The 14,966-nt window shown below is 36.1% G+C and overlaps 2 protein-coding genes across 5 annotated transcripts; one reads left to right on the plus strand and one right to left on the minus strand.

Moving 5' to 3' along the window:
• Positions 1 to 1,670: 1,670 nt before the first annotated feature.
• On the plus strand, positions 1,671 to 8,630 carry LOC120268915 (mitotic-spindle organizing protein 1A-like). 4 transcript variants are annotated; one of them, XM_039276176.1, is made up of 2 exons: positions 1,671 to 1,972; positions 8,113 to 8,131. In XM_039276176.1, the coding sequence occupies exon 1, from the start codon at positions 1,731 to 1,733 to the stop codon at positions 1,956 to 1,958; it is 228 nt and encodes a 75-aa protein (XP_039132110.1). In that variant the 5' UTR covers positions 1,671 to 1,730; the 3' UTR covers positions 1,959 to 1,972; positions 8,113 to 8,131. The 4 variants fall into 4 exon arrangements, with proteins under 4 accessions (XP_039132110.1, XP_039132109.1, XP_039132111.1 ...); XM_039276175.1 differs by lacking the exon at positions 8,113 to 8,131 and adding an exon at positions 6,572 to 6,590; XM_039276177.1 differs by lacking the exon at positions 8,113 to 8,131 and adding an exon at positions 2,275 to 2,293.
• A 623-nt stretch (positions 8,631 to 9,253) lies between these two features.
• Positions 9,254 to 10,649, minus strand: LOC120268914 (F-box protein AFR-like). Its single transcript, XM_039276173.1, has one exon. It carries the CDS (start codon positions 10,509 to 10,511, stop codon positions 9,438 to 9,440), a length of 1,074 nt encoding a protein of 357 aa, XP_039132107.1. The 5' UTR covers positions 10,512 to 10,649; the 3' UTR covers positions 9,254 to 9,437.
• Positions 10,650 to 14,966: the final 4,317 nt, after the last annotated feature.

Consider the following 14,966-nt stretch of genomic DNA (forward strand, 5'->3'; position numbering starts at 1 on the left):
AGGGACAAAGTGATATTTTTAATAAAAGATAAAGGGGTGTGCATTATTCTATTTGATCTTTGGTTCATTTCTCATTGATATTTTTATATCATGTAAGAAATGTATTATTAAGGAAAAAGAATAACTTATAAAATAGTATTTTTATTATCAAATTGAATAAACCAGTTGAATAAAGTACTATTTCAATAAAGATTCAATAAATTAGATTTGTAGTTTAGTTTTGTTAATTTGTTAAAGCTTTTTTTAAAAATTTTAAATATGATAAATCATGTAAGTATATGAATGAAATATAACGGTATATTTAATAATATGTGTCCTCACCTTTCATGGGTTGAGATTTTATGTAGGGGACCAATGTTGATAGTGATAGATCAAATGCTTGTAAAACAAGTTATTGCTTAGTTTAATTAATATGATTCAAATAATTTTTTATTTATTATTAATTCATGATTTTTTAATATTAAGTAATTAATGTGATTAACTAATTGATTTTATAAAAAATAAAGTTTGCTCCATTAAGTTAACTGATCAAAGACTCTCTCCATTGTTTATAAAGTTTATTAAATGATTATTTTTAGATATTAAAAGTTATTTATATATATATATATGAAATCATACCCAATTTTTAATTACTCACTAAAAATTTTAAAAATAAATAAATATTCGCCTTTTTTTATTTATTTTAAAAATAAATAAATAAATATTTTTAGACTCCCTCTTTTATCACCAAACTAAATTCTAAAATGATTCCCCAAAGTTCTATCATGTACAATCATCCTTCAAAATTGTCTCTTGAGACCCAGATTCAGATTGATTAAAAAACAAAAACAAAAAACAAAATGTATAGTTGGGTTTTAGGAATGCCAGTGGGGCGGGACGGGGAAGAGGATCCCCGTCCCCTCTCGGCCTACGGTAAGATTCCTCGTTAAAATTCTCCGCAGGAGAAAAATCTCCCTCCCTCACTCCCTGGGGATCCCGCTCATTCAAAACATAACATGGGTTACAATATCCGGGTTAAACCATCGTGTTATTTTAAAAGATAAATAATTAGTTTTGTTAATATTGGGGAATTAAAAAATTGTGTTTGAATTTTAATTTCAGAATATATTATATAACGATTTATTAAAAATAATCTAAGATTTTATTAAATAAATAATGCTTTTAATGAAATATATAACTTTTAAATAGCTAATAAATTGTATTTAAATAATCAAAGTGTAGCTCCATAATAATAACTAAAAATATTAACAACAACATTTATCGATTATATATATATATAATATTACGTTAACGTCAAATAATCTCAGAATAAATATATCAAAATATATAATTTCGTGATCTCGGGCGGGGAGACGGAATCCCTGCGGTTCATGGAGCGGGCTGGGGATTCCCCGCCTCCGCCTTTGAGCCCGCCTAGGTGGAGGAACAGCCTCTGGCCCCGGCCCCTCAAGGTATTGTCGCAAGCCGGAGAATTTCTATCTCTCATCGCTTGTGGATTCTCCATCGATATCTCATCGTATTTTAGTAAAACGCAGAGAAGGGAAGATAGGGGTATATAATAAAAGAAAAAATGGAGGTGGTATTTGCAATAATAAATATTTAAATGGTTATTATAGGAAAATTCAGGGACTCATTTGTAAAAAAAGGCAAGTTGTCCTTAAATTGCTAATTAATTATAGTGGGGAATAGCTTGTCGTGACTTTTTTTCTCTCCATCGGAGCTCGCCGGAGATGGAGGCGGAGGCGGCGCGCAACGCGAAGGAGACGCTGGAGCTTGCGTTCCAGATCTCGAACATTCTCGAGACTGGCTTGGATCGCCACACCCTTTCTCTCCTCATCGCTCTCTTGGATCGCGGCGTCAACCCTGAAGCCCTTGCCGCCCTCGTCCGTGAGCTCTCGCCTTCCCGTCAATCCTCCTGTGCTCCTATCCCTCCTGTGACGGCCTCTCGCCAGCCCTAGGTCCTTTTATCTAGGTACGATCTCCTGTCGATGATGGAAATTCTCTGGTTATTCGCTTTGTCTAGAATTTAGGGTTTGTGTTTTTGATATCATTGTTGATAGATTTTCGTGCCAATTATGGATTTTTTTGAAATATTATCATGCTTTGATTTCATATTCGAAAGAATGCGTTGTTTGTTTAGAATCGTGTTGTATGTGTTGTTTGATTATTTCCATGTGTGGGTTGTGGATCTGTGAATTATAATGCGAGAGTTCAAGCCAAATCGGATGAAGAGAAGATGAGAGTTTATTATCATGGTCTTGAATTATTTTTCAGGAATGGACTGGTGTTGTTGATGTCAGTGAAAAATAATGTAGTTGAATTGCAAGTTATTAGTCTTGAAGAACAGTATGTGATGATTTCCATGCTTGGATTTAGAAAGAGTAGTGGAGTAGTGGAGTGCATCATTTGATTAAAATTATGTCATGTATGTTGTTTGATGATTTCCATGTGTCATGTGTGTGTGTTCGCTTACGTGCGCGTGTCTTGTGGATATGTAAATAATAGGACTTCTATTCATAGTGTAAGGCTTGCGCGGATGAGTTCAAGCAAAATTTGATGAAGAGTTTATGATAATTTGTCATGATCTTCAATGGCAGTCATGATCTTCAATGGCACTTGCAATTTTTCTGGGATAGACAGGTGGTTTATGTATTGTTAATGTTAGAGGGAAAATTGGAGTGACATTGAATGTTTACATTTTTTTTGGAATTTGAATGTATGGTTTCTGAAATATAGTTATTGCAAGAAGCTATCTCCATGACATGCTTGGATTGAGAGAAGTTGAGGAAAAGGAAAAGAAAAGAAAAGCTGGGATTCTGTTTTGTTGCATTAGGCTGGATGAGAAATGAGAATTGTAAGCAAATGAAAGGAAACATATTATAGAAAGTTGGGTAAATTGCCTTTTGAATAATGTAGTTTAGCCTTATTAGCTTCTGAACTTTCGATTTTTAGAATTAAATCTTGAGCTTCTAGTTTTGTTTCATTTTGTACCCTCCATACAGTATCTGTAAATGAAAGAAAATTTATTATAAAATTTTGCGTAAATTACCTTTGAATGATGTAGTTTAGCCTCATCTCACCACTAGCCTTTGAACTTTCGAATTTTAAGATTGGACCAGGAACTGCTAGCTTTGTTTCATTTTGTACCCTCCATATAAAATACAGTAAATGAGCCAAGTTAGTGTAATGAACTCCTTTAGTCCCACATCGGTTATGAGATGGAGTCCTTGTGTGCATATAAGTGGTGGGCATCCTTCACCACTAGACCGGTCTTTTGGTGACACGTTCTCCTCACCACTTGTGTGCATTACATTGGTGCTTTCGTTGAGAGCCGGTGTGGGGCACGGTTGGGTCTGGTCCACGTCATGTCTGGGCGGGTTCGCGGAGCGGGTTAAGCGCGGAGCGGGTGAAAACCCTGGTGGGTCCCAGAGTCCGACCCCAGAGTCCTGTGCCCAGATTGCCCGGACTGACGAGGGCGTCAGTCTTGATCGGTGGGGTATTGTAATGAACTCCTTTAGTCCCACATCGGTTATGAGATGGAGTCCTTGTATGCATATAAGTGGTGGGCATCCTTCACCACTAGACCGGTCTTTTGGTGACACGCTCTCCTCACCACTTGTGTGCATTACATTGGTGCTTTCGTTGAGAGTCGATGTGGGGCACGACTCATCAGGTTCGGTCAGGGTCGCGGCCCGACGAGGGTTCGACGAGGGAGGGTTCGACCGAGCTAGTGGGCTGCTGCTAGGGGTCCGAGTGAAGTGCCCCGAGTGAAATCTTGTTGGTCGAGCGCCCGAGTTACCGGGGCCCGAGCGAGGCGTCGATGTCTTGATCGGTGGGGTAATGTAATGATTGCAAAATGAAGCTAACTCCTTTTGAGTCGCACATCGGTATGAGATGGACTCTTTTGTGTGCATATAAGTGGTGAGCATCCTTCACCACTAGGCCGGTCTTTTGGTGACACGCTCTCCTCACCACTTGTGTGCATTACATTGTCAATGTTATGCCCACAAGTGGAGGACCCACAACCCCAAAAGACCCGGCTCGGTAGGGTAGGGGTTACCCACTTATAAGCACACATGGACTCCATCTCCCTAGCCGATGTGAGGACTAAAGAATCATTACAATACCCCACCCGATCAAAGGCAACGCCTCGTCGATCCGGCTAACTGAGCACCGGACTCTGGGGCCGGACTCTGGGACCCACCAGGGTTTTCACCCGCTCCGCGCTTAACCCGCTCCGTGAACCCGCCCAGACATGACACGGACCAGCCCCAACCGTGCCCCACACCGACTCTCAACGAAAGCACCAATGTTATGCACACAAGTGGTGAGAGCGTGTCACCAAAAGACCGGCCTAGTGATGAAGGATGCTCACCACTTATATGCACTTAAGGAGTCCATCTCATAGCCGATGTGGGACTAAAGGGGTTAGTTCATTTGCAATCATTACATAAAATGTTATGAATCTAGATATCAAATCCTCAGAGATACTAAACAATCAACAGAAAAGCAATCAACAATCTCCAACAACTCAAATTCACCAAGAAAAACTGATTAAACTTCAGAAATTCTCAAGATCTGAGTTCATTTCAACATTCAAGCTAAGATCTCAGATCTAGGTATTCCAAATCAAATCACAAACAGAGTCTATCTCATCACTGAGTTCAGAACATCAACATCAATCATCCAAACAGAAAGTAAGAACAAGAGCAATTAACAAACTAAATGAATAGCAAGAATTAAGATAACCAAATCCGACGAGAAATCTCCTTCGAATTCCTTCTCTCCTCCTCAGAGTAGAGCCTCAGTCTTCACTAATTTTTCCTTCCCTATTTTCCCTTCTCCTTCTCTATTTAAACACCAGCAATAATCCGCCAAGCGTGTGTTTCCACGCCTTTCTCTCCGTTTCTTTTCCAGATTCATCTCCACCGTTGGTTGCATAACAACCTTCCCCATCTTGCTGTACGCTCAGAGCATTCTCCATCATTGATAACACCATTTTTAATCATATCCACCTGGCTTCCTCCCATTGGTTTAGAAGACAATTTATAGGGAAACATTACACTTGCCCCTCCATCAAAGCAGACCTTGTCCTCAAGGTCTGTGAAAATATGAGGATACTGAATCTTCATTACTGAAACGTCTTCCCAAGAATTCTCAGTAATTGGTAACCCCAACCATTGAATTAACACCTGGTTGATTGGTTTACCATGACGAAGAACCTGCCGAATTTGAAGAATAAATTCTGGATGAATAATTGGACCCCGATCCTCAGTCTGTGGAGGTAGACGCTGAATACCATCATCCAAGTGATCCTTATATAATTTCAACACAGAGACATGAAAGACTGGATGAATTTTAGCATCCTCCGGCAATGCTAAACGATAAGCCACATCACCAATCTTCTGCAGAATTTGAAAAGGCCCGAAATACTTCATACTCAATTTATGGTTCTTGCGCAAAAATACAGAATGCTGTCTATATGGCTGTAATTTGACAAGAACTCGATCTCCCACATTAAAATTCACTTCACAACGCTTCTTATCTGCAAAATGTTTCATGCGTGCCTGAGCCTTAGCCAAATTAGTCCTCAATTGCTTCAATATTTTGTCCCTCTGTTGTAGTAATTCTGAAACAAGAATTGGATCATCAGAAGTGGGACGATAAGTAATAAGATCAGGAGGTTCGCGACCATACACAGCCTTGAAAGGGGTCATCCCTAAACTAGTGTGAAAGGCTGTGTTATAAGATAATTCCGCCCATGGAAGCAAATCCACCCATTTTCTGGGATTCTCAGCAATAAAACAGCGCAAGTAGTGCTCCACGCATTTGTTCAAACTCTCCGTTTGTCCATCAGACTCCGGATGGTAGGCCGAAGACATAGCCAATTTAGTGCCCATATGTTGAAACAAGGCTTGCCAAAACTTGCTAGTAAAGGCCTTGTCGCGATCACTCACAATAGTCTTAGGTAAGCCATGCAACTTCAGAACATTAGCAATGAATGATTGGGCCACTGAATGGCTGGTGAAATTACCTTTCATAGGTATGAAATGTCCATATTTAGATAGTCGGTCGACCACAACAAAAATCACCGAAAACCCCTTGGACAATGGAAGACCACAAATAAAGTCCATAGAAATGTCCTCCCAAATTTGAGTTGGAATTGGGAGAGGTTGTAGTAAACCAGCAGGATGAGCAGTTGAATGTTTGGCTCTTTGACAGACATCACAACGTTGCACAAAATCTTTCACTGCACGCCTCATACCTGGCCAGTAAAACTGAGAAGCTAATCTGATAAAAGTTCTCAACTGTCCTGCATGTCCTCCCAAAAAAGAGGAATGAAATTCCTGCAACAGAGTGGATTGTAATTGAGAATCATTTGGAATGGCAATTTTATCATGCCACCATAACAATTTATGCCTCCAATTGAAATCAGAATACTGATGCTGGTCTTGTTCGATAGCATTAATAATATCCTGGAACTGTTTACTTTGTGATTGAGCAGTTTGAATCAACTGTAATAAGGAAGTCTGCTAAATTGTCTTCACACATGGCTTCACATGTGATGCAGGATATCCAGGAGGCCATCAACATGCTACCTGATATAAGAAAATTCTACTAACTAATTTAACTACTAAGCATGAGAGATGCAAAGGGGAATCGATTGGTGGATTTTTTTCTGACTTTACTTACCTGGTTCCTAATGGATTGCCACTCATGTGAAGCCATGTGAAAAGCTAGCTCAATGGTAATGGCTGGGTGATGGTAAATTGGAGAAAGGGTGCACATTACAATGAATATAGAGCAGAGGTTGAATAGGCAAAATTGAAAGTTTAGGGGCTAATGGTTAAGGCTAAACTATAGGATTCAAAATGCTATTTTCCTTTGCATTGTTTTGATTAATTTCTTTAGTAGCTTTTCCTTTTCCTCCATTCCCTCTGGAACCAAACACTGCCTATTGGTTAATATTGAAGAATATGTACAAAAATTGCAGTGCATCTGATCGGTATCACCAAACTGTGACTCTGATTTTGGCTCTTGAATGCCAATATTGTACACAACCCGTCTTCTCTGTTGTTGTTGTTGTTGTTGTTGTTGTTGATTTTGTGGTTTGGCTCCACCAGGACACATTTGATTTGGAACAGTAACATCTCCTTGTGTCTAGTCTCACTCATGGTGGTGTTGTTCGAAAACTATTTGTCATCCTAATTGTTGTTGTTGTTGTTGTTTGGCTCCACCAGGACACATTTGATTTGGACCAGTAACATCTCCTTGTGTCTAGTTTCACTCATGGTGGTGTTGTTTGAATACTATTTGTCATCCTAATGTCAAACATTGGTTAAATGGATCACTGTAGTCATTGACCTTTCTCAAAATGCTAAATCAGTTGTACAAGTGGACAGGTATTTGTCATGGTTGGAAATATTTATGTTATTCAACATTGGCACACCAAACTAACAAAATGATAAATTCAGGATGACTAATCCATCCAACTTTATATGTTATGAGTTTCCATCATATTAAAGGTTAATTTTGTGAGTAGATTTCCTGGGACTGGATCATTAGTTTACCATTACTTGACAAGTTGACATTAGAAAAAGCACGCAAAATATCATCATGAAATGAGCATGTTTCTGCAAAATATCATTTGTTTTAAGCACCTTTACGGTTTCGCATCTCTCCTGCTTTTTACGACTATTATCCACTAATTGTAATAGTTGATAATGATGTGTCGTTTTCCAATATAGATGGCATTGGGTTGGTCATGTGGCTTAACATTTATTTGTTAGACCATTAGATATGGATTTCTTTTTCAATCACAAACAATCAATTCTGAAAGTCGGGTCAAAAGCATTTGTAATATATGAGATCAGTGATGCAAGATGTAGAGGCACGCATCAATTGAAGTGTTTTATTTTGAGTCCTTTTCAATGACTAGGGATGTAGACTTTGGGTCATTTGTGCTATGCAAACCATGTATAGCCAGGCTTGAAGCTTAACCTTACAGGATAGAAGATACACACATCTATATACAAATTCAGATTTATTCAATGCGAGACTATTAGTTACTATGGCAATATTTTTATTGTTCTTCTATTTCAAATTCCTTAGCTTGGTTGCTCATTGGCCGGTGAACTGAGATTGATAACTTATCTTCAAATCGGTGGATTACCATATTTAAAGCAAGTCCTCCAATTCATAATTTGCATACTTTGTTGGTTTTTTATTTGAGCTCTGATAGAAGGATGCACTTTGTTGGATGTAATTAGTCTATTATTGACATTATATGAACGGACTATAAATTGCCTCATGATTTGCACCACGAGGACTATGACCAGAGTGTATGACTTAATAATACTAGAAATTATCTCATGATTTGTTCAAGAACCATGATCACTGTGTATGAAGTAAAACATTTGCTTTGAAGATAAAACCAGCAGAGCAACCCGAAGAAACTTCAAAGCCAACATTCGTGACAGATTTTGGTGTTGCGACAACTTCAAAGATCCTCTGGTAAGTTTTAAGGTAAAAAACTCTGGAATTTTGTCAAACTCTCTAGCTTCATTTAAACTGACATCAAGTCTTAATATTTTTGTTATTTTCCATTATTATCTGCACTGTTTCTAGAAGATGTGTTTCTTTTTCTTGTTCCTGATACGTAGATTTCAGACTTGCATATGTGATTCTGGAGTCCAGATCCAGATAGTTTTATATTGTTTTCAGTACTGCATTTGTTGCGACTTTTAAGTATTTGTCTCAAATCTATATTTTGATTGAAAACTATTGTGTCACTATTTGTACAAACAAAGTTTTATCAAACTTGCTTTCTGACTCATGAGCAACCATTAATATATATATTTTTTTTTGTCAAAATCACCAGCACTCCACACTATCTTGAGATACATTGAATGTTATTATTTTATTCTTAGGTAATAAGTAGGTGATATGAGTATGCACTACTCATTATCTCCGGATAAACTTTTCCTTTCCTAGTTTTCCCAATTGTCAACTATCTATCTTTGCAGATAATCATCTTGATAAAGAACAATTTATATCTCCTACTCCTACTAAAGTGAAAACTACATATGGGTATCAATTCCCAAAAGTAACCGTAACTCATTCAGGTCTTATTTATCACAGTGATAGTGCCCCAACACTCACTCTGGAAGGGCCACCATTGGCCCCACTGTACCAGTAACTCCCACCTCAAACTTACATATTCCCTTTACCCACCCACCAATTAAAAACCTAGTGGTCCACTAAGCATTCTTCTTTTCCACAGTCCACACCATCACAAAAGAAAACAAACACACATAAAACACCTACTAAGAAAGTTAAATCAATCATCATACATTCCTTCTTTCCTATTTCTTAAAAAAATAATAATAATAAATAAAGAAAAAGTTTGGTGCTTTTTATTATCTTATCTTTAACTTTTAGGCATAGATGAGTTGGCAACTAACGGGTGCAAGATCCGCAAACTTATCGGATCCTTTGATCAGCTCCCACTCAATGTTAAGATCCGACCCGTTTCCTCCAACCCGACCCACTCCGACGCTGAGCCCATTTCCAATCACGTACACCGTCCCTTTCACACCGCACGCTGCGTACGGCTTCTCTAACAGCAACGGCACTCCTTCACCACCCACCGCTCGCCACGTGTCCTCTTTCTCGTCATAGGTCTTCACTCTTCCCGCCCCGCACTCTGACACAACGAACAGCTTGTCATCCACCACCGCGCTCACTCCCGTCCATCCCGTTCGCATCCCTGCCTTCATCTCCTGCCACGTGTCATCATCGACGTCGTACTGCCCGCCACGTGGAGGGTCCTCGAAGGGCCACTTCCAGCCGCCGGTGATGTAGAGGCGGCGCCCGAGCACTGCGGCGTCGTAGCGTTCTATGTTTCGCCGCATCGGAGAGATTTCGGTCCATCGATCGAGATCCGGGTCGTAGCGTTCGACGGAGTTGAGATCGCCCCCGGCGACGACGAGCTGATCGCCGACTGTCGCGGCGGAGAAGAAGGCGCGTGGTGTGGGCATGGATGCGGCGGAGATCCAGGCGTTGGTGGATGCGTTGAAGGAGAGCACTGTGGGGATCGGAGAGTAGGTATCAGCACGCATGCCGCCGATGAAGAAGAGGTTGCCGGAGCGGGGAAGGGAAGCGGCGGCGAAGGAGGAGGGGAGGAGAGGGAAAGGGAGAGGGATCGGAGGGAGAGGAATCCAACGGTAGGAGATGGGATCGAAAGCGAGGCATCGGAGGCGGAGAGAAGGGCGGTGGAAGGCGAAGACAGTGAGGTAAGGAAGGGAAGAAGAAGGGGAAAGAGATCGGCGGCGAGCGGCGGAGGAGACGGCGGAGGACCACGCCGGAGAGACGGAGCGAGCGAGGGCGTGGTAAGGAAAGGGGAGATGGAGAAGACACTGCTCTGCGATATCGTCGGGAAGGCCGGGTATTATCGGATCTTGAGGAGGATCCGATTTGGTAATCTCTTTCTCCGTTTCGGATCTTGCCATGGATCCGTTAAGAGAAGATGATGATGATGATGGTTCTCAGACTCAAGACCCTTTGGAATGTGATGGAAGGGGGTGTCATTTTATAATGCTTGTCCTGACTCGTGGTCCCTGCTTATTGGTGAGTTATCTATTTATTTATTTATTTATTTTTAATTTCATCATCATCATCATCGTGATTGCTTGGGGGTTTGGCATCGTTTTTATTTATTATTATTATTATTATATTATTATTAATTTTTTTAATTTTTAAAAAATTAAATGCATTAACTATTGTGTTTAAAAAAATAAAAAATAAAAAAAATTGTTTAGTACAAGATTATTATGATTTTTTTTATTATTTTTAAAATTTATATATTTTATATTAGTTTATTTGATTGTATTATTAAATATATTTAGATTGGACCTATCCAATAAAAAAAAAAAAGAAGAGGCTATATAGATGTAGTCAAGAAAAAAATGAAAAATCTACTTAAAAAGCTAATAGCTCAAACAATAAATTTAAATAATGTTATATTTTAGTTTATAAAAATTTGGGGACAAACAATAATTTTCACAAATATTTTTTTAAAATATAATTTTTTATACAGTGTAAACTAATTTATAAAATAAACATGCTAAATAATACATTTTTATAAATATTAAAAAAACATATTATTTAAAAAAACGTATATTATTTTTTTAGATTTTTGGTATTAATTTGTAAAAAAATATTGTTAAAAAAAATCAAAAAGGAGAGAGAAATAGATGAGGGGTTTGGGTTTTGAAAAAGTTTTAAAAAAATTTGAAATAATAAAAATGTTGTTTCTCTTTTTTTTAACATCAAAATTGTTGCAAAAATTTTAAAATTAAAAACAAAGTGCCATGTTTTTATTAGTTTTGTTTTCAAAACATGAATGAACAACAATGTCAAATGACTTTTGAATAATAGAGCGACAGTGCTTTTTTTAGGAATATGAGCAGATCTTAAAGCAATCTTTGGAGCCGGATGTACAGTATATGTACAGTATGAGAATATTATAGAAATCCCGGGTGAATAGTGTATAAAACAGTACGGATAATAGTACTGTTGGGGGAGAGATTTGAACCCATGACCTCCTCCTTTACACTTTGATGTCATACCATTAGGCTATCCAATGGTTGACCAAATGACTTTTTACTTATTAGTTTTTTTTTTAGTTTTTAATTCTCCGATTTTTTAAAAACCATGATTTGAAAACAGTCTAGAGTATTTAAAATCTTATAAATGAGTGCAGTGTTTTTTTTACGTACATGAAGATTTGAATTTAAAACCATATCAATTTTTTATTATTAATTGAAAGACTCATTGATTTTTTAAATCAAACAAATTTATTTAAAATAAATAATAATTTTATTTTTTAAAAAAAAAAGAAAAATAGATAATACTCTGAATTTGCAAATGATTATTTGAATTGATTTTATAAAACTTAAAAGAAAAATAATTTCATATTGAAAAAAAAAAATAAAAAAAATTGCTAGTCGGAAACATAAACTTAGGTGAGCCGCATGGGATGCACATTTTTGTTATATAAATTAAAGTGAGCAGCATCTTCATCACTTCATTCATGAAAGTTATGTAGGGTCCTTGTCTATGTCCTTCATCTCTTGTTTAATTATCCTTTTTAAGGGCAAAAATTCATATAAAGTTATGCATGGCCATTAGGTAGGGATGGTACATGTCCTTCAAGGTATATAATAAGAGCTTGATAAAGGTCACCAATTTCACATGTCCTTTGCCAAAATTATTGATCATATATAACATTATTATTATTATTATTATTATTAATATTATTAATATTATTATTATTATTATTATGTTTTTTTAAATGAAATTTAAATAAGTTAAAAACAGAGATGTGCGTGTATGTGTAGTTAATATTTCAAGTTTTCAACGCATGTATTTTTCTGTGTAAATTTTTTTATTTTTAAACCCGATTCTTTAATAGAATACAAATATTCTATGAAAAAAATCTGGTATTGATAAACTAAAAGATTGCTGACATTATAACATTATAATGCATTGCCAACGATCTTCGAGTCTATTGGTACACGGGTCGCTGATAGAGCTCTCACCGAGTGATGAAAGTTTGATTCTCGGCTGATGGTACATTTTTGGGAGTTGTGAATAGTAGTTATGTACGGGTGGTTTCAGCGCCCACGTGAGCGTGACCCTATTTCTACTTGTTCCACTAAAGCTTGTGCACACTCTTTGGGATCTCTAGTGAGTTTGCCCCGCTCCTCTTCCTTAAAAATATATATATATATATATATATTATGCATTGTGATAATGACAATCTAATACAGTGCACTAATTTAATGTGATATATTTATAGGGATATATATAAGAGAATATAATAATCTAATATATTTGGTTATTATTTTTTAAATTTTTATTTATTTATTTATTTTAATGTTTCCTTTCCCGGAAAAACAGGTTTGAACTTTGAAGTTGGATGAGTCTTTTTAGTTGATAACTTAAACTAAGAGATTGTCCACCGAATCCGGTGTTAAATCAGCCAAATTTAAACCTTTCTCTTTAAATTATTAGATTCTAAATGATCACTTGGGACAATTAGAAGGTTGTATTAAGTAAGTTCTTTTCCAATTACTACACTTGGCCTTTTCCTGTTTGTTTTTTATTTTATTTATTTTCATTTTTTTTAATTGTGTTTTTATTATTCTCACCTTTTCAGTTTCCATTGAGAATTTGAATAGAAACTGCTTTATTGATGTAGAAACATGCAAACAGGTTTAATCACTCAAAGGAGTGTAAAAGGTAATGAATAATATTCTCCAAAATAAAAATAAAAAGAAAAAGAAAAAGATGTTTTGTAAAATGATTGAGTCATGTGCATTCACATGCATTCACATTTGCAAATAATAAACAACACATGTTAGGTTGTCATCAGTACAAAAAAGAAATATCTCTACAATGCAAATGCTAAAGTTGAAAATAATCAATTGAAAAATGTGAGTTAAAGTTGAAAATAATCAATTGAAAAATGTGAGTTAGTACAACGGTAATTATCATGAGGTCTCGAGTTTAAATCTTTCATATTATAATTTACTTTTTTTTTTTTTTCTGTGAAAATTCTGTATAAAAAATATCTCTCGTTTTCTTTCTAAAATTACATGATGAGGGATTATCTCCAAGAGATCAGTCAAATTACCATAACTAGTGTATTTTTATATTCGTTTATCATTTACTTTGTTGTTTATCAACTTTTGCTAATTAAAGAATAAAAAATAAAAAAATAATATTAACTAAATTAAAAATTAATCAACTATATATAACAAGAAAAAGCTATAAGATAAGCATTTCTAAACCACTAGTAAGCATGAAATAAAATTAATCCATGGCATGGTGATGATGAATTTAAAATTTTTGTTCAGTGAGGCAAATTAAAAAAAAAAAAGAAAATAATTATTATTATATTAATTTTTTAAAAATTAGTATGATAAATGGTTATCATTATGTATTATTTTTCAAATATATCATTATGGACTTTTTCAAATTGCAGTGGGAGCAAGTGCCGACTATCTTAAATGTGTATCCATTCCGTGTGAGAACAGAGTGAAGTGATATATTTTATAAGTCTTACATACAAAGAAATGCATGTGACAAAGTGACGATGCGTCAACAACGATATCAATAGAATTTGACCAAAAGAGATTATAAATAAATAAATAAATAAATAAATAAAAGGTGATTTGATGTTTATTTTGGAGTAACCATTATGGTGCGTCAATTATTGAATGACTTACAACCGGTCTTTAGGTTAATTGGTACCGAGTTTCTTATGTAGGTCATTCATTTTAGGGAGGACCCAAAATTGAATCTCATGTCCACGCAAGATGAGAGTACATGAGTCGGTGTTGAGCTCTGCTCCTCATATGTACACTTTCCTGGCTTACTCTTAAATAGAGGGCGCTTGTCGTCTATGCGTCAACCGAAAAATTATTAAATGACTTAATAGTATGATACAAGAGTGCAAAAGGAAAGATAATAATTCAAATTTTTTTTATGACAGTACTGTAATTGTATTATTCACACACGGTATATTTTAACACGATATTGTTTATCAATATTGTTCACAAGGACGGGTGTGGATCCAGTGTTGGGGTTTCACCCCCCAAGATTGCATAGCAGGATGATTTTTATAGAAGGTTATGCACCTCTACCTTTCTCTTTTGAGAACCTACTTATTTTGTTGTGATTTTATAAAAAGTTGGTTTATACTTATTTTTTATTTTTAGTTATTTATATTCTGAATATCAAAATATATATTAGTTTTTGGAGACTTGGATAGTTTTAAAATAAAATTTATGTTTATAAATATAATGTAATATTTTGTTGCTGGTCTAAAGCAGGTTGTCTCAGAATAACCTTCAATTTATGTATTTATTTATTTTCATGCCACCCCTTCATAAATAATG

The sequence above is a fragment of the Dioscorea cayenensis genome, chromosome 9, assembly GCF_009730915.1.
Source record: "Dioscorea cayenensis subsp. rotundata cultivar TDr96_F1 chromosome 9, TDr96_F1_v2_PseudoChromosome.rev07_lg8_w22 25.fasta, whole genome shotgun sequence".
NCBI classification, from domain to species: domain Eukaryota; kingdom Viridiplantae; phylum Streptophyta; class Magnoliopsida; order Dioscoreales; family Dioscoreaceae; genus Dioscorea; species Dioscorea cayenensis.

What these genes read in the sequence shown, in the direction of transcription:
- LOC120268915 (XM_039276176.1), top strand. Translation starts at nt 1,731, where the DNA reads ATGGAGGCGGAGGCGGCGCGCAACGCGAAGGAGACGCTGGAGCTTGCG.
- LOC120268914 (XM_039276173.1), bottom strand. Translation starts at nt 10,511, where the DNA reads ATGGCAAGATCCGAAACGGAGAAAGAGATTACCAAATCGGATCCTCCT.